The 20,068-nt window shown below is 40.3% G+C and overlaps 1 protein-coding gene across 1 annotated transcript in view; it reads right to left on the reverse strand.

The window, feature by feature from the left end:
- Atp8b4 (ATPase phospholipid transporting 8B4 (putative)) overlaps nucleotides 1-20,068 on the reverse strand; it is a 194,211-nt gene that overhangs the window by 130,123 nt on the left and 44,020 nt on the right. The window contains 3 exon segments of the mRNA XM_017797827.2: nucleotides 1,355-1,437; nucleotides 4,303-4,373; nucleotides 14,412-14,484. Coding sequence (XP_017653316.1) covers nucleotides 1,355-1,437; nucleotides 4,303-4,373; nucleotides 14,412-14,484 — 227 coding nt within the window.

Consider the following 20,068-nt stretch of genomic DNA (forward strand, 5'->3'; position numbering starts at 1 on the left):
GTATAACAGACAGCAACAGGCAGAGAAGTACAGCCTCTGACCTAAGGAGTCAGCAGGGGCTCTGTGCAGGTCCTGAGACACTGGAGAATGTGGTGCCAGAAGGTTGTAGAGGTGCAGCCTCTCACCTGAGGAGCGGGTGGGTAGTCTACTTGTGTCCTGAGACACTGACACTGGTTGCTGGTGTGCCAGAGAGTTGTAGAGCTGTGGTTTTTTACCTGAGGAGCTGGCAATATCTCTGTACAGGTCCTGAGATGGCAGGTATGGTCGGGAGGCAGGAGTGACAGGCACAGCTCAACAAATAACCACATTTGTTACTTCCCAGTGTTGCGTGCAGTAAAAAGTGTTGTCTCTTTCTTCTCACCTTGATCATTACTCTAAATACCATGACTACAAAATGGAGGCAGCTACCCATCAGAATCTGACAGAGCAAGGAATAAACTTTTATCACATCCATGCCACTAAGATTTCAGAACTGCTTATAACTACATTATAGTCTAGGCTCCCTGTGCCAGAGTCTATGTAAAGGAAGCTAATAATTATAACAATCATTTCCTGCTTTTTAATAGTTATGAAGACTAAAACTCATAAATTTTTTACTGCATATAGACGGATAGAGATATAAAGGTACAGTTCTGCCAGGGAAGAAATGGGTAATGGCAAATTATATTTAGGTTGCCCTTTCAGAATTCCATAAATAGTCAATGAAGTATTTTAAGCAAGTATTTTGATTCATGAATACAATTTACTTTTCTTGGATTCACGTAACAGTAACATTTCATTGAAAAAATTTACTTAGAAAAATTGTGATTCGTTTTAATCTAATCAAAATATTTCTTGGGCCATTCAAAGTTTCCTGGCTAGTCCTTGAAATTAAATCTTAATTTGAAAGAATATTTTTCTATAAACATTTATTACACCAGCACTCATTAAGGGAGACAAAATATTAACAGAATCCTGTCAGAATTTATAAGCAGATGCAAAGCACAGGCAATATAAGTTCTGAAATGTGTGTGGGAGAAACTTCACAACATAAAGCTGCCTGGGCATGTTGACAAGACCCTTTAACTACCTTTCAGAGGACTCCAAAGAAAACATTTTGAAAGCATAGTCTCAAACTCTTAAGACTCTAAAGTAAATAAACCAATCTATACAGAAGTAATGATATTCAAGGCCAAACTCGCAAATAGGTAAAGCAAGACACCATTGAGGGGCGGCAGGAAAGCCCCAAGTCTCCCAATCACGGTGCCTAAATGTCTGTCATTAATGTCTGTTTTCCATCTGGGATTTTGGACAGCAAGCTTGTTACACTGTCTTTTGGCTTTGAGATCTCTGTTTGTCCATTTAAAGCACTTACCATCAAATCTTGCAAGTCTGCTAATATCTGCTCCAAGTTCTGAGGTAACTGATAGCGCCTGACGAACTTTCAGGTTGGTTTCCCTGTGAAATTAATGACAATACGTGACTTTTTGTAAGGAACAACAAACACAACAGCATCTTTTCTAAAGCAACTTTCTAGGAGCAGCACATGCTAAACAACCCAAGAGGGGCTTTGAGAGTCATTCACAGGCTCCACACAACCTCGGGAAGTGAGTGGAGCTTCTCAGAATCCTAAGAGCTGGCATTCTACCCATAGCACATCTGTATAACAACACAGCGATCTGGTTTGCATTTGTGTTTGAAATAACACAGAACCTAAGAAATGTGGTCTCATTCTAACCTACTCACATATCATGCATGAGTTATAAAACACCTTAGAAACAGGAACACTGTTGCCAATAAGAGGAGGCTAGTATAGCTCTAGAATCTACTATCTATGTAGGAGTTTTGTTTGCAAAATACAGTTGTGGCTAATTTTACAGTAGCTGAAATTTAAATGGGAAAAAGAATAAAGCTTCCTTTTTTCTTTGAATATCAATCCAAGAAACCATTGGCTCTAGAATAGCACAGCCAACAAGCTGGGCAGGTCATAGAGAGCTGGTCTTAAAAGCAATACCACACATCTGTTGGTATTGTACCATCAGTGACCATGGCTATCACTCTTCTTTTGTGTTAAAGGGCTTGTTATGTCAGTTTCCTCAGAAGTCCTCCCTCCCTCCTCCTTAAGCAACCCCTAAGTTGTTCATGAAATCATGGGACCTTTGGGATTGGCATCTTTTACTTAGCCCTAATTCTCTGAAGAGTCGACCAGCTGTTATGTATATTCATAGGTTGTTTCTTTTGGTTGCTGAGTGGTAGTCCACGACACAGATGTGCCAGTTTGCTCAATCATTCACTTGAAAGATATCTAAGTTGTTTCCTTTTTTGATATTACAAATACATCTACCCTAAATATTCATTATAGATCGTATACAAATATAAGTCTTCATTTCTCTGGATAAAAGCCCCAGGGTAGAATTGCTGAATTGTATGATAATTGTATGTTTCGTTTTTAAGAGATTGCCAAGTTGTTTTCCAGAGTGAATATAGCATTTTACATTCCCACACAGCAACATGGGAATGGTTCTGCTCCTCTGAACCCCTTCCAGCATTTAGAGTTGTCACTGTTTCTTATGTTAGCCATTCTGACAGATCTATAGTAATAGAGCACTGTGGTGCAAATTTTAATTTTACTAATGATGTTGGATAACTTTTCATGTCCTTGATTGCCACCTGTGTGTCTTCTTTGGTCAAATGTCGATCGTGTCATTTGCCTATTTTCTAATTAGGGATGCATATTTTTTAACTACGGAGTTTTGAAAGTATATTTATATAGTCAAGATACAAGTTCTTTGTCAAATAGATGCTTTGCCAATAGTTTCTCCATGTGAGTATCTCATTACTACTTCTTCTTTGTAGGGGATTTTACAAATCAAAAAAAGTAATTTCTCCTCTCTCTCTCTCATGCTAGAAAACGGAACCCAGGCCCTTGCACCGCAAGTATTCTACCACCAAGTGAAGCCCCCAACCTCTCTAATAATGCCCTTATATCAAACCTAACAATTCTTTGACTAGCCATAATCTCAAAGACTTTCTCCACATTTTCACCTAAAATTTTGTAGTTTTATTCCTTAAATTTGAATTCAGTTTCCTTAACAGTTATAAGGCTATTCAAACTGTTTTACAGTGAGTGGTACGGTCTGTTTTTTGAAGCAGTGATCCATTCAGGCTCGTTGTCAAATGTATATGTGCACAGCTGTCTGTAGTATCTCTTCATTAGCCGGCTGGCATTTTCAGGATATGCTGTGAATCCTCCTGTCCATTAATGTTCATAATCCTGGTTTGTCTCTTCTCATTTCCTCCTCAGCCTTGTTAGAGCGTTGTTCATTGAACTGATGTTCCCAGAGAACTCTGTCTCAATGCTTCATTTTATTCCATCTTTTCAAGTTCATTGACTTCTGTTCTTTATTCATTCTTTTCTTTCCTTTTGCTTGCATTGGGTTTATTTTGTTATTTTCTAGGTTCTTGAGATAGGAGTTTAGACTATTGATTTGAGGCTTTTTCTCTTTTCAAGTAGATGCATTTAGTGCTATAAATATTCCTTTAAACACTGCTTTAGCTGTGTCTGAAAGTATTCTGCCCAAACCTGGATTACACAGGTTAAACTACTTGAAGAGCTCGATATGGCAATGACCTAAGAGGCACTGGTTAAAGCCATGTATTTCACATTGTCAAGTCTGAGTTATACTATCACACTTTAGAAGCTTTGGGCAAATTACCTAGCTGCTCTAAGCCTTGACTTTATGGTTTTGCAATAAGTCTTATGCAGTACCTACATAAGATTATGTAATAAAATAAACTGGGGAACATACATGCTGGTAACATCTTTACAGTGTAACCAGTCAATAAATGGGGTTAGCCAGACAAATCGAATACTCTAAAACAGAAGTAAATGGTCTATAACTAAATTCTAAATTAACTGCAGTGTCAAAACTGCATCATTATCCATCTTTCCCTGTGTCTTCATTGAAGAGAGCTCCAAAATTTGCCTTTTAAAGCTAAGTCAGTCTATCCTTCCTCAGAGAAGCTTGATCTCCACTCTCTCATTTTAAAAATCATAACAGAAAAAAACTCCTGAAGAACATTGCTAGAGAGTCCCTGCATAAAATCAGTCATGTGCATGTTTAGCATATTGTTTCTGAAAGAAAGTAAGTTCAAGAGAAAAGTAGATTTCGAAATTGCTGCAAAGCAATTAACAATGGACTTTACAATTTAGATGTCTATGTTTTACAAAAAAACAAAGAATAAGATTTAAGTCTTCTTTCTAAAGTCATTACTTTTAAATTACAAAGCAATCTAGTCAGTTACTCTGATTTAACAACTTACCCATCAAGCTCAGCAGTTTCAATGTAACACAGACCATGTGGCTCACTGCTCGACAGAAGAAGCAAGTCGGCCTATTTAAGAAACCATGCAGAGGAATTCTAAGGTTACTGAGATCTCTTCTGCTGCATGCCCTGCCCGCATGCTGGCCAAGTGCAGAGCCTCAGTAACAGCGAGGAGTGAGCCACACCCTCTCTCCTTCCTGCCCCGGCTTCCCTGCCCTGGACCATCACAATAGTAGCAAAAACTCTGGACAGCATGTAAATGAATAGCTATTTGCTTTACCTTTTATGAAAGTTGGGCATAAATTCTATGTTCTTGATTTAACAATTTCTAATGGCAAATAGAAATCTCTTTCCAATAAACAGTCATTGAAAATCCTTATACGCATATTTTAATTACCTAGTATATTACCAGTTAAGCACAGAGAAGAGGCAGAGGAAAGGAAGAGAGAAGACAGAGCAGGAGGAGCTCAAAGAGCAAAAAGCAAGCAGAGCAGTGAGGAAGCAAAAAAGGACAGATGATTAGAAAACGGAAAGAAAGCACAAACTGTGAGAAAAACAGTGGGGCCTACGCAAAAGTCAAAATGACAAAACAGAAAATGCAGTGAAAGACAGAATTTCAGATACAACAGCTTGCACTTTAAAAAGACAGTTTTATTCCACCGTCCATTTCAGCTTTAGAAACTACTTACCACAGTTCAGCTTTGGAATTCTGGTAACTTAAAAACTTTTTTATTTGAAATTTCAAATTTTATTTTAAAATGATTGAAATTCTGAAAGATTCAGTGTCTAAAATGAACTGACTTACATTCCAGCAACTTATTATGAAGCTTCAACGTAAAAACTTTCTGCCTGTGTCCAAATATCTGGTTAATAATCCAAATCTATAAAATCTATAAAATATTACAATCCCTTCAGCTTCAAGACTTATATGTTAAATTCTGAGTCAATCTACTCATTTAATTGTCTAGAGCATTATTTACATTGCCAGCTCAAAAATGGGGTGAGGGGCAAGCGGGGTGTAGTTTTATGTAAATTGGGATAAAACAGAGCTGGGGTGGGGCCTCAGTGACAGTCCTGAACTGAGGCTTCTCAGCTCCGAAGGAGGCCACCACAGAAGCTGGTCAATGCGGCAATCTTTTCATCTGTGAGTATGAACCGCACAAATACATGCAGAGTGTGTCCAAGTGTTACCACTCTTGAACCAGAGTCCACCCAACCCTCATCTAAAAAGGAAACATTTGGGGGGAAAGATTCACCTAAATCTCATGACTCCCGTTTAAATTTCAGTACATCCAGGCTGAAGGCTGGGCAGCGATAAAGGGCACTATGGGACTATGACTCTCTGTCTTAAGGGTAAAAGGATCATTTTAAACAAAGTCTGCAATTCCCTAATTGTGAGTATGTATAATTGAAAATTGCTATGACACATAGAGGAAAATACCTGTTGGTACCTAGTGTTGCTTTTTTTCAAAACTCTGCATGGAAAATGACCCAGTGTTACTGTTTAATACTGAATTTGGCTGCCTTAACACTTAACTTTGTGGTAAACAAGGGGGCAGATTCATTGCCCACAGCTGGATCAGAACAGGTGACCAAGGCTCCACTGCCACCTAGTGGCTGGGTTCTCTCACCAAGTAGTGACTCAACTTCCTACAGGCGGAAACAAATCAGCTTACTTATTAAATGCCCCCTGCCCTCTGGCCCTCCTGTTCCTACTCCATCTCCTCAGGAACCTGAGATATCTGCTTTTCTGCCTCCTCCTGTCCTCAACACTGTCACCTTTGTCCTTGATATCCTCTGAGCCTTCGTCTCATTGCTCACCTTCTCCTTCCCATCAAGCTGACCCCCTCAGTAAATTCCAGAGCGCCCAACTCCTACCTGATCTAGAAACTTGAGTTTCAGTTGTCAGTATTTAGGACATCGATGGCCAGCATATGCCGAGGACTCTTCATGGTCCCACATATCCTAAGAGCTTTACATGTGTTATTTCACTTAGATGTCACAAATGCCCTGTGATGTAGGTCCTGTTGTTAGATCTGCTCTCCAAATAAGCGAAGTGTGACACAAAGACAGGTTCAATAACTTCCTTGAGGTCAGTTAATTTGGAAGTGAGGTAGCTAAGATTTATGCACTGAGGCATATACCATAGGAGACTTGAAAATCAGTGGACCGCTCCTCTACCCCAGGGATTTGATAGTTTGGTAAAGAGAGACTAGTATAAGGGTTCTAAGGACCTCATTAAGGAAAAGCTACTAGAGGAATGCAAATGAGAGAGAGCATTGTGTTAGGAGTGGAAGGAGGGCATCATCATTATGGAGAATATAGGTGTAAGAAGGCAAATTTCCCCCACCAGAGAAAATAGCAGAAATACAGAACAGGAAAGGGAGGGAGGAACTCTGCACACCTAGGTGAGCCAGGCCAGAACCACCTTCCACTAACCCTGCTTCTTCTTGCTTTTGTCAGTTATTGCAGTAGGACTCAGTGATGACGCTCACAAATGAAACAGCATTTTCCAGCACAAACGCCCTCTCCCCCAGCTTTGATGGGCAAGAGAGAACCCAGGCAGCTACCTAGTGGAAGAAGCAATATTCCCATCAGAGCAAACTTGGAAAAAAAATCCATTGAATAGCTTTGAGTTTTCAGAACCAGACATTGTCTCCTGTGATTTATTAAGCATAAATAATGTTTGTTAAGTTAAAGAATAAAAGAAAACTCTCTCAAGGAATAACAAAGCTCAAAAGCTCTTTAAGAATTCACAAAATACTCTCTCATAAGTGAGTCGCTTTATTTCCTTAGCAGCTGCATATGTGGATAATGGTTTTCTCACTGTCTGGACAAGGAAACTGTATAAATCATATCCCACCCAGCAATGAAAGAGGACTAGATGCCCCTATCCAGCAGTGAACTAAATTAACTCATGTGAGGTCAATAACTTTCAAAAGTCATGCTGAGTATCGCTGCATCTAATTGAGGACCCAAAGCTACAAAAGATTTAACATTCATACACGTGAGTTCTCATAGCTTAAACTGTGGAATTGGAACTAGAATTCGGAAACTTTGATCTCAAAATACTCTTTCTTCTGGTGGGGCACTAAATCACTGGAATTATAACTATGAAAAACAAAACGTATTTTACTTTATTTTGTCATATTTCATTTTGCTTTGCTGGTGCTCAGAGAATACTCATGAAAGAATACTGGGATAGTGGGTCCATAACATCAGGAAAAGGTGACCTTGTGCAGTTAGTCTGAGCATCACTTCGGGCTCTCCCTTAATATTTTAAACCATCTTCACATATGGCTCTTCATCTTTACTGTCAGCCACATTATTTTTAATTCAAAATAAAAATTTTGAAACTGTCATTGCATTATGAGTCAAAACTCACAATTAAGTTATAAATAAACAGCATATATGTTTATAGGTAACATTTTTATTTAAACTTTAAATTTCATACCCAATTGGTTCATGTTGAATACCTAACAATATGAACATTATTAGGTTTTTCTGTTGTTTTGTTTTTATGCTTCAGTTGCTTGAAAAGGGGTTGGGGAGCTGGCTCCGTGCCTAAGAACACTCACTCCACAAGCATGAGGACATGAGTTTAGATCTCCAGTACCCCTGGGAACCAGACATGGCCACATGTGCCTGTAGCCTCAGAGCTGCAGACCGCTGGGACCTGCCAGCTACCAGCCTAACCAAAAAATGCCAAGTTCCAGGATCAGTGAGAAGCCCTGTCTCAGGGGCATAAGTGGGAAAAAAAACAGAGGACCCTGGATGTCCTCCTTTGGCCGACCCACAGGGTACGGGCACGTGCACTTGTATACATATGTATACACACACAAATACAACCCACAGGGTACGGGCACGTGCACCTGCATACACGTGTACACACACAAACACCACACCACATACACACGTACACACATAAGGGAAAATTTTACAAAAAGAAAACAAGAAGAAGATGTTTGCCAAGAAAACAGAAAGCTAGGAGAGGTAATGTGCCTCCCAGCCTCCTCTAGGGATCAGGTATCTTCTCTAGCCAGAACAAACTCTCTGCCTCCTAAACTATCATTTAGAAATGGAACACTGACTATTTATTGCTTTTTATTTTTATTTTATTTTGTTGGCCCGCTACACTTTCACGAGAAGCTTATTAAATATAGCTTAAAAGGTTTGGTGTTTATTTTTATTTTCCCTGGAAATGCTCAGATTCCTAATACCATAAATCTGTAAGGCATAAAAAGAGGATTGCATACAAAAAGAAGGTTGATTTACAACAACTAGGTTGAAAAGAAGCTATGAAAAAATAGCAAGAGAGCAGTTACTCCACAGAAATGGCCTGTCTGCAAACACGTCGAAATGTCGGGATGTCCGGACAGGCCAAAACCTGTTCCTGTCAGGCCCAGCTGGAACATTTCTGAAAGGTAAAAAGTTGCAATTCCCATAACCAAATCTTAAAACGAAAACTTAACTGTGACAAATACCTGAAACACACATGTGTGGGAAAGACTTTTCCTGCAAAGCTAAATTCTCATAGTGTTCGTATGTCTTCACACTCGGTTAGGGTCTGTTTCTCCCACCGCCGAAGCGGGACAAGCAAGGCCCGAGCTCTGCCGCCGAGTGAGAAGCGTGGTGCATCTGGCTCCGGGTTCGAAGTTCTGGAGGCAGTGAGTGTTTCCAGCAAGTTGATTTGGTTTTTTGTGCTAGTATAACACATTGTGACAGGGTTCCCAAATAAAATTCGGAGCTCTAGAAATTCAGCCCACATACGTTCTTGAATTTCCAGTAAAAGAAAAAGGAAATGTGTGGGACAAGGACGGGATATTCCTTACATGTAAAACAAATCCACCAAATTCTCAGTATGTTTGAGAATTAGAGATTTTGCGCTCCTTTTCTGGCTCAGAATTTATTGAAAAACTGACATGACTCAAGTTGCAAGTTCTAAATTTGAACAGTTAGATATGCATTTGAACTGAGTACAGGATTGATGATTTGATTTCCAGCAGCCAAGGTCCGGGGCCTGTAATCCTAGAAGCCTAGACTAGTCAAGAAAACAAGACTAGTGCCTAGGAATTGGGGGAGGGGGGGTGTCAGAATGAGAGTACCCAGGTTTAACCCCTGGCTCTCCATTAGCAAGACATTTTTGATGAGACTTGGCCTTTATTTGTCATCTACAAGATGGAAATAAAGAAATCGTATGCAACCTGCCCTCACTGGGCTAATATGAGGATTGAATTATTTAACTCGTATTAAATGCTTATAATATTGGCATGTGGCACAGTCAATAAGAGTTGGTATAATTAGCATCCTCTTTATGAGCTGGCTTCCCAAGACCTACTCCAGTATGAAATTCCTAAGTGGGCCTCCTTCAAGGGACCTGTGAGCATCACTCCCCAAATGTGAGCTCACTGGTAGGTCCTGCTACTTGGGGAACAAGGAGTTGCAATGGTGCTCAGAAGTGATCACAGCACTTCACTTAGAAAAACCTTTGTCTGCCCTTGAGACTAGTTTTTTTAGCTGTGGAATAGGTAGACATGGAAAAACTAAGTAAAATGACCTAGCTAAGAGGTGCTGCAGTGTTTGAGGGATTTAGAAGATGCCCTTCCTCTCTTTGAACCAGAGACTAGGCCAGCAGAGCTATGGCAGTAGGATGTGAACATAGAGAGTAATGGAGAGATTTACAAGTGTTATCTTTTATCAATAATACTACTGGAGACCAGGCTTTAGGACTGTGAGACAAACGGTCTTGCTCATCCTTTGCCAGATGAACGAGTGAAGGGCTGCAGGACACTGAGGGCTTAGGTTTGTTGCCAACCCTCCATCATGAAGATGAGAACATACTAAGCATTCTCACTCTGTCAAGAGTGAGACTGCTGCTGTGTCCTGTGTGGGAACCACAAGTTATACGCAGGCATTTGAATATAAGGTAATTAAAATTCAAAGTGCATACTTTAACATTTTTTTATTTATTCTTTTATGTGTATGAGTTTATTGCCTGAATGTTTGTAAATGCACCCATGTCATACAGTGTCCATGGAGGTCAGAAGACTGCACCAAATCCCCTGGAACATGAGTTATGGACAGTTGTTATCTATCATGTGGGTGCTGGGATTTGAACCCAGGTCTTCTGCAAGAACAGCCAGTGCTCTTAACTGTTGAGCCATCTCTCCAGCCCCAAAGTACATACTTATACCTGCCCTCTATCTCCCATTTCACTGAAGGCATTGCAGTCATGAACAAGAAGAGACTCAGTTCCCACTCCATCTCTCATCCAGTGCCCACAACCATCTACCTCAATGCCAACTACAGAGTGTTCTTCTAAAGGCACCATATCCTCCTGTGGTGTTCCTAATCTTTGCTGAGCTGAAAATAAGCCAGACAAATCATTTAAGTCACCTGAAATAAAATAGATTGTGAATGAGAATGTGGCAGACTGCCCCATATTTGAAGGGCCCAAGCCACAGGGTATGGACTTTGGGACCCCTGTTTTGGCTGCCCTGGTGTTTTGCATCTAGAAAAATCTACTTCAAGTGTGAATTCATCTGTGAATGGCTTGTCCACTGAGCAGTTCCTTAGCACAAGATCTGCTGGTCTGCACACACAGATGGTGCATTGAGGAAGGAAGACTGTTTCTGAAATTGAATGTTTAGAACTCTTAACTGGGTTGTTGTTCTTGGAAACAGACCTTAGGACCATATTTTTCCCACTCTAAAAATGCCCCACATTTAATAAAAACAACTTGATTCACAAAACTGTACACAACACAAAAATTTTTCACAAGTAACCTAACATATATATTTGACAAAAACACTACAATAATCCAAATTTTTCTGATCTGTACTGTTTTGTCACCTTAAATTTGACTTGATGGGGAAACTGGGGGTACATTAACTGGGGAGGAAGGAGAGATGGTTAGACAGGGCGAGAGAGAGGAGAGATGAACAATGCCTAGATGGTGTAAAAAAACAGAGGGAATCATTTCAAAAACCAACTGAAAAATTACATATACAGGGGCTGGAGAGATGGCTTAGCGGTTAAGAACACGGACTGTTCTTGCAGAAGACCCAGGTTTGGATCCCAGCACCCACATGGCAGCTAACAACTGTCCATAACTCCAGTGCCAGGGGATCCAACAGCCTCTTCTGTCCCCCACATGTATTGCACGACACGGGTGCATTTACCTACATGCAGGCATAACATTCATACACATGAAATAAAAATAATAAATAAAATATTAAAAAATTATATATACAATATCTCTACATGAGTCCATGAGTATAGCTGAAGGCTACATAACAAGAAACAGTGCCAGACATGAGAAACCTCCTTTTGAGTTGTTAGCCAAGGTAGTCCAAGAGACTCCCAAATTTACACAGGCTATTGCCACAGCCCTTAATTGTCTCCCAGAATTTCAAGGTAAAACCATATTGTTGAAGACAGGACATACTTTGGACACAGGACTTGGAGCAATGGAGCTGGAACTGACCTGAAAACCACCTCCCTGAAGGCTAGCTCTCATAGTTTTAGAGAATACTATGCGAGCTGCTAAGGGAGACCACCAATCAATGCTCCAGCCCCAGCTTTAAGGCCTAATAACCAAATCAATGACTAGCACAGCAAACTATATTGGTGCAGTAGTGGTATTTTTATCTTGGGGATAATCAACAGCTACCTAATTGGACTTAAAGCCCACTCAATGGGAGAGAACTCATGTGTATTACTGTAAATATAATCAAACACACATGACTGGAGAGGTCATAGATATTAGAGAAAACCCAAGACTGTCATATCCATAGAGAAATGTAATTTTTGCAATATGCTTAATATGGATCCTTATATTTACAGACAAGTATTCCAGTCACCACTCATCAAAGAAGCTTCTTTGGCAACAGACAGAGACTATTACAGAGTTCCACAACTGGTCACACACAGAGATTAAGTGTCTATGAGATGCCCAACCCTAAGTGACACATCTACAATGGAACCTCTACACCTAAGGCTCATGGAACATAGTGGAACAAGGAGTAGAAAGAACACTAATGCATCTCTCAACTCTCATCAAGGAAGCTCCCTAATGCAAGAGAGAACAATGGACACAAAGGGCCACAAAGGGCCAAAGCATAGAGAACAAAAGTCTGCAGAGTGTGGGTCCTTGGACAGGACTCCTATATTAAACTTTACCCACCCAGGGCTCAGGGACCATTGAGAAAGAGGGGGCAGAAAGATTGTAAGAGTCAAAGGAGGAGGCACATGACCATATGGAAATAGAGTCTTACAGGCTCCTGGGACCTTGCTCATATGAACTTACAGCAATGGTGGCAGCATGCACAAGACCTATGCAAATTCAAGCAGACAAAAACTCAGCACAGAGCTATGGAAATGGGAATCAAGCCAAAGAACTATTGGGCAGCTGATTATTGCTGGGTGAGGAAGAGCTGATCTGCTTCAAGGGAGTGGCTCTAGATAGGCTGACTAGACCCCAGTGGATGAACTTGCACTGAGGGACATCTGGGGACACTAATGTGACTCGATAGGCCTTAACACATATGACAGAATGCATGAAATTCAGTTGGGGGGTGAAGAGAGGGGTATAAATATGATTAAGATGTGTATGAAATACACAAAAATTCTATTAAAAATATACAAAAAAAACAACTTGAACTACAGTTAGTTGTACACATTTTAGTGACTAAACTGAATTTTACTTGAGGAATTTCAACATTAGTGGCTTACAAATATAAATTATAATCATACATATTATAACGAACATATATTTGGTGTTCAAAGACTTCACAAAAGTCACATTTTATCAATTTAGCATAGTAGCATGCATTTTTATCTTTAGCATGTTTTCTTCAAATTTATTACAGTTTAAGCATAGTTTTATCACAGGGCTGGAGAGATAGCTCAGCAGTTAAGAGTACTGGCTGCTCTTGCAGAGGACCCGGATTTGATTCCCAGCATCCACATGGTGGCTAACAACCATCTTTAACTCCAGTTTCAGAAGCCCTCTTCTGACCCCCATAGGCATTGCACAACACGGGTACATTTACATACATGCAAGCAAAACACTCAAGCATGTAAAATAAAAATAATAAATAAATAAATAAGAATAGCAAGCACAAACGGGCAGAATCCCTAACCCAACCTAATGAACTTTTGGCAACCAATGGCTTCTAGGAAAGAGAGAGATAGTCTCTGTCAAGGAAGAGATTCTTTAGTTAACCAGGTTCCAGTGGATGGACCCACACTGAAGGACATTTGGGAACACAAATTAGACTCTATAGGCATGTCTCTGTGTGTGTGTGTGTATGTTATATACAAAATAGAGTTCATTAAATTGGGTGGGGGGCAGTAAGAAAGGTAGGTACAGATAGGGAGGGAATCTAAATATCATAAATTATATTGTATGTAAATCTCAAAAATTCAATAAAAATAGTAATCACAATGTTAAGAAATAGCTTTCAAAATATGTGAAAAAAACTTTTAGGGTACTCAGGAGCATTTTAAAGGGGATTATTTATTGTCACTGTTCCAAATAGACAAAAAAAATTAGAAAATACCCCCCAACTCAATTCCCCCACCCTTACTACATTCTTCCCAACTCAAATAATTTTCCCCCAAACCACAAATATAAACTGGTACTGGTATTTCCATAAACAGTGCAACTAAGAAACTCTAAAAGTCTGGAGAAAATTTAACAGGATTCAGATTGTAACCATTCTGTCCTCTCCAATGGTTTTCCCATCCCCGGTATATGATTCTTTTAACAATGTGATACATTTGGCTGTTGCTTTAGAAATCAGGAGCATTTTTTAAACTCTTAAATAATTGACATATTGATTTAAATTTTTTGAATCTGTGTAAAAGTTTTCTTAAGGAAATAACAAGGTGAAAATCACTGTGCTATCCAAATTACTCTGTCCTTGAGAGTAATAAACCCACATGTCTTTTAAAGTAATTTATCACCGAGAATTTGTACTAGTGAAGACTGGTAATCCTTCCCTGGTTACTCTAGACTTCTGTGGATTTACTAAATTTGCAAGTGCAAATAGTTCAATATACTTTCCTTTGCGATCAGTTCTTCATGCAATATTAAATACTCACAGCAACAAACTGGTTATTTTCTAATTTAATGATGTCTCCCACTTTAACATTCATCCATTTTTCATTCTGCAGTCTGAGAAAAAAAGCAGAAATAATTTTTCAATAATGGAAAAGAATAAAAATTACAGTCAAGGGAATGCATCCAAATGCACATCATGTAACAGAAGAATCACATAAGACTTTCCTAGAACGTTATATTCAAGGTGCATTCACAACCAGGCTCCTTAGCTAAGCCAGGTACTCCAGAGGTTAAGGGATTTGCCTGTGGACATCCAATGAGCTAATGACACCCCTAGACACAGTTCAAAAACGCCAAAAAGGCTCTGTGAAAAGATGCCATGATACAAGTTCAATGCCACCTTTAGACAATAGCTGTGAACTTTCAATAAATCCAGTCATTTACATTCTTGTCAAGTGCTTAATTAATAAGTACAGAAATAACACTGCTATTTTCTCAGAAATCATTTAACTGCAGACAAAAAAGTAAATGCGTAGATGGTGGTAAGTGAGACTAGTCCAGGGCAATGGCTAAAATACAAATAGTAAAAAATTACAAGTTTGCAAAGACAAGAGTAAAGATGGGCAACAACAGAGGGCCTTAAAGAGTGCCTACTAAGCACCCTCAGCTCTGCGGCTGGAGGACGGCTTTGGTGGCATCCTAGCAGGCTAAGACCAGCTGCTCAGAATAGAGATCCAACAAGTCACACATGCTCTTTGAAGCTTATGTATATAGTGGAGTCCATGCCTGCTCTGCACCAAGTTCAAAGAAAGGGTTTATGATGAAAACAATTGTGTCTGTTGGATCTAGCCCCTGGTGACAAGTGAGTCAGGACTGCCTAAAGCCAGACAGGCCTTGCAGAGACAGACCACCTGTGGCAGAATACTGTGCCACTGAGCACCCTTGGAAACTCCCTGAGATGTAAGCCAGCTTTGCTTTCCAAGGTTTAAGTTTCTCTCTCGGAAACTCCCTCTCAGAGGGGAAGGCTAGGAGGGATAAGGTGGGTTCCCCCAGTAACAAGGCAGGCAGGTGAATTTCACTGTGAAGCTTTCCAAAACAAGCCTAATTTACTTGCTTTATAGGCTGGAAAATAGTTTTAAATATTTATACAACTTTGAAATGTGCCTCACACTATCAACCCTGCTGGATCACTTGGCTTAAGAACTCAAATTTTCTTTAATCCAGATCCAAGTACATGTTGTTCTGGAAGTTTCTCAATTGCAGCATTTTCATCTCCAGCCAGAATCCAGTCACTTTGTCAATGCCATGCTTTTGAGTACTTTATCTGCTTCAGTGACACCGGGAGAGCTAATTTAGCCTCGTGCATCTCATCTGTCTTTATCTCTACAGGTACAGATTATCCGCTGGTTTGTTTCTCCCAGGATACCCCCTTGGAGCACTAGTGACATTTCTCAGGGGAAAATCTGTTAGAAATATTTGACATGAATGAATGGAGAAAGATGTCTTGTTTAGGAAATTGCATTGCCACTGAAATGCCCTGAAATCTCTATTGAAAGTGTGTCTTTCCAGGAGAAGCCAAGATGATATTTCATTCCCAAATCCTATACCTCATCCTTGTACACTCTAAGCTCAGAAAGAACCCGTGCAGAATATTACAAATGAGATCTAGATGTTAACCAAGAGCCTGGCCTTACCCAATTGCCTCAACAATAATCTACACCAGGAACAAGCAACACTAAGAAGAGGAGAACATGGCCCTTACAAAGAAGACTATGGTGGAAACTCTCATAACTGGATAGAGGTCATGGCACCGGATTCCCCTGGAACTGGAGTTAAGGATGATTCGTAGCCGCCATGTGGGTGCTGGGAATCGAACCTGGGTCCTCTGCACGAGCAGTCAATGCTCTTAACCACTAAGCCATCTCTCCAGCCCCTTGAAATGGAATTTTAAAGATAGGGAAAATGACACTTTGTAAGTGCACTTAGAATTTTGAACAAAAAGTGCTTTGAGCTATTGGCAAACAGGCTGTGTGAGAGATCTTCATTAACCCTTTATTTAAGTATCTATGAATATAACGATCAATGTATACCCTAACATTGGAAGTGTACCTGTTACTTTTCCTGTTACTTTTTTCTACTCTTTTATGAGATATAAACAGCTGCACTTAAGTAGGAGGTCAGAAATACATTTAGTGTGTACCAAGGGTCATCACTACAGAAGTAGTCAAATTTACTAAACGAGTAGAAATGGATAAATGCCTGCAAACGGATTTAAACTGTCTGTGTTCTGAATCCAGCTGTTTTTCTTGCCCTTCCCACCACCACCACCAGGCAACCTCACAGACATTCCACCAGGGATATTTGCTTTAAAGCTCATCTTCAAAATATTTCTGGACTTCTATGATTTTAACTTGTATGGTGGTTGGGTTTCATCATCACTCTGAAACAGAGAAAGCACACACCCTGGCTATCCATGTGTGGTGCAGCTGTGCTTGGGGTTGTGTTTGTGTTTCAAGTAATCCCAGCCCTGCTGAGAGGGCACAGGGTGGCCTTGTGTCCTGAAAAGGTGGCACACAGTCCCAAAGATCTGGCATTTCCAAACTTTGCTTTTACCTTCATGAGTAGGAGCCCTCTAGGAATTGTAGCATACTAATTTTTTTAAAAAAACAAGTTTATTTAATTGCACTGAGATTCCAAGATTTCAAGATTTGGTTCAATTTTCAGTATCATCATATAATTTCTTCATGTTATGAAACAGACATAATCTAGTTAGTTCTTCCTTGAACCAGGTTTTTTGAAAATAGAGGGATAACAAGATAAGCCTTTACCTTAATAAAGCCAAAATTATAGAAAAGGATTCATAACGCATCTCAAAGGCACCATAAAATATATGGAGTTTAAGTGCCACAGAATGAAAATTAGAATTGCATTAAGGAAAGAATTCTTTGGTGCAACCACTCAAAATATATCTACTTTCATAACATTGGAAAATCTGAGTTCTAAGAAAAGGAGGTGACAGCAAGTTCACCTAGTAATTTTGAATACATTGATCTGAACACACTTTCTCCTGCTAAGATACAGCATGCTGATAACTGCTAGGCTTAGCTGAAAATCCTCTGGGAAAAACAAGTCTGGGGTTGAAATAGCACCTCACCAAGCTCCACTGCACTCTTGTTTCCACAGGTTAAACTCAAAGATTTACCTTAAGCAAGATATCTTCCCATATCTGAAGCTAAAGGACAGAAGGTAGGACCTTAAACAGGGTCCTCAGGGCTCCTGTTATCTTTTCCAAACGAATACACCTGATTTTCCATTAAGAATACCAATTCCTGGGGGGAAAAAATGAATTTCCAATAGAAGCCCTGGGGTACTAGAGTGAGAACATAATTATCCTTCCCAACTAACCAGTCAGCCCACTTATAACAAGTTTGGTTTTAGTCTCAAGCACATGTCAGTCTGTAAAATACGAAGCATTCCCTGTTCAGATTTGTATTCACCACTGTATACTTAAATAATGCCAAGTTCATAGTAGCCATTTGATAAGTATTTATTGAATGCATACCAAAAAAATTAAGGAATATAAAAATCAGTATTTCTGAAAACATTTATTGAATAATACTGTTTTACTGAATATATTATAAGAAATATAGCAATGAATGTTTATTTACTGCTTGGTTAAGTCCAGGAACTGTACTGATTCCTTCATACACAGAGTTGCAAATAAAAAATAAACGATATCTGATTAAATTTGAGTTTCGGATAAATTATTTTAAGTATAATTATGTCTCTTGTAATATTTAGAATACACTTATACTAAAACATTTTCACCATTAATCTAGAGTTTGATTTTAAAGAGTCTTACATTTAAAAGTAGTTTCACATATCAACACTATTAATATTTCTCTCATCTCCTTTAATCCTCTCAACAACCCTATAAGATACATCCTATTTCTACTCTGATTTTGTAAGACCCAGGGGTCCAGAGAACTTGAAATAGTTACTCTATTTTGCAATATCTATTTTTAGTTTATTTTTATGTGTATGAGTGTATTGCCAGCATGTGTGTAAGTGTACCCGTGTTGTACAATACCTTCAGAGGTCAGAAGAGGGTGTCAGATCCCCTGGAACTGGACTTAAGAGATATCAGTTAGCTGATGGGTGCTGGGAATAAACCTAGGTCCTCTGCAAGAGCAGCCAGTGTAAGCATTGAGACATCTCTCCAGCCCTGCAATATCTTTTTCTTTTTTTTTTTCTTTTTTGGTCTTTTTGAGACAGGGTCGCTCTGTAGCCCCAGCTGTCCCAGAACTCACTATGTAGTCCAGGCTGGCCTTGAACTCACAGAGATCCGCCTGCCTCTGCCTCCTGAGTGCTGGGATTAAAGGCCCGCGCCACCACGCCTGGCTTAATATCTATTTTTAAAATGTAAATGTAAGTGCCTAGCCGGGTGTGTCGGCGTGTGCCTGTAGTCCCAGCACTTGGGAGGCCGAGGCAGGCTGATCTCTGTGAGTTCAAGGCCAGCCTGGTCTACATAGTGAGAAAAAACCTGGGAGCCCCTCTCTAAAAAAAAAAAAAAAAAAAAAAAAAAAGTAAGTGTCTACACGCTTTGATATAGGTTATTTCAGGGCCGCCACTTCTTCCTGGTCCTTTGCATCCGGACCAACCCAGTTCCTCCCTGCAACCCCCAGGAACCCTCTAGGCCTGGTCTCCCCTCACTTCCCTTTACTTCTCTGGGCTGCACAGCCTCCGGGGTCCTGGTCCCTTCCCTGGGTAAATCCAGAGCGCCCAGCACGCCTTGACTCCCCCATCCTCTTTCACCCTCCCAGCTCCCCTGCTGAGTCTCTCCTCCTAGGCTGGGTACAGGGCCATTTCTTGTTTTGGCATCTCAGACACGGGGGCTAACCTCTCGACCCAGAGCCAGCCGCCACTGTTTCCCGATCCTTTGCATGAGGACCAAACCATTTCCTACGTGTGGGCCCCCAGGAACCCTCTAGGCCTGGTCCTGCCCTCACCTCCCTTTACTTCCCTGGGTGGCACAGCTAGCTTCCTGAGACCAGCATCTATCCTGGGCCCTTCTCCCAGGCCAGCCCAGCCCCCAAATTCTTGAGGGCAGCATTTTTCCTGGAGGGACCCGTACCTTAGGAGAAAGGCTGATATCATCTGGGCCTTATCTCACTTGGGCCTCTGTGGGAACTCCTGAAGACAAAAGCAATTAGGCCAGTCCAATATAAAATCAAAAGAGAGAACCTGAAGCCTAGACCAATCAGCTTTTCTCACCCAACAGGCAAACCACAAAGGCACATAAAGTTTACAAAAAGAAGTAGATCTAAACTCAACAAAGGAAGGCTTGAGTCTCACACAAGAATCAGAAACTACAAAGGAAATTCACATGTCAAAGTCATAAAGGAATAATAACATGAAAAAACAAAATAATATATCCCCACCAAGTACCAGTAGTCCTCTAGAGGAGTACAATGAGAACTCCCTAGAGATAACACAGGGCATGGAACTCAAAAGAACAATTATAAACATGATAAAGGAATTCAGTGATAGCCAGGTGTGGTGGTGCATGCCTTTAATTCCAGGACTTGAGAGACAGAGGCAGGCAGATCTCTGTGAGCTCAAGGCCACCCTGGTCTACATAGTGAGTTCCACGCCAGGTGGGGTCACAGGAAGACCCTGTCTCAAAAAGACCAAAAAA

The sequence above is a fragment of the Nannospalax galili genome, unplaced genomic scaffold (genome assembly GCF_000622305.1).
Source record: "Nannospalax galili isolate Female #2095 unplaced genomic scaffold, S.galili_v1.0 scaffold735, whole genome shotgun sequence".
Lineage (NCBI taxonomy): Eukaryota > Metazoa > Chordata > Mammalia > Rodentia > Spalacidae > Nannospalax > Nannospalax galili.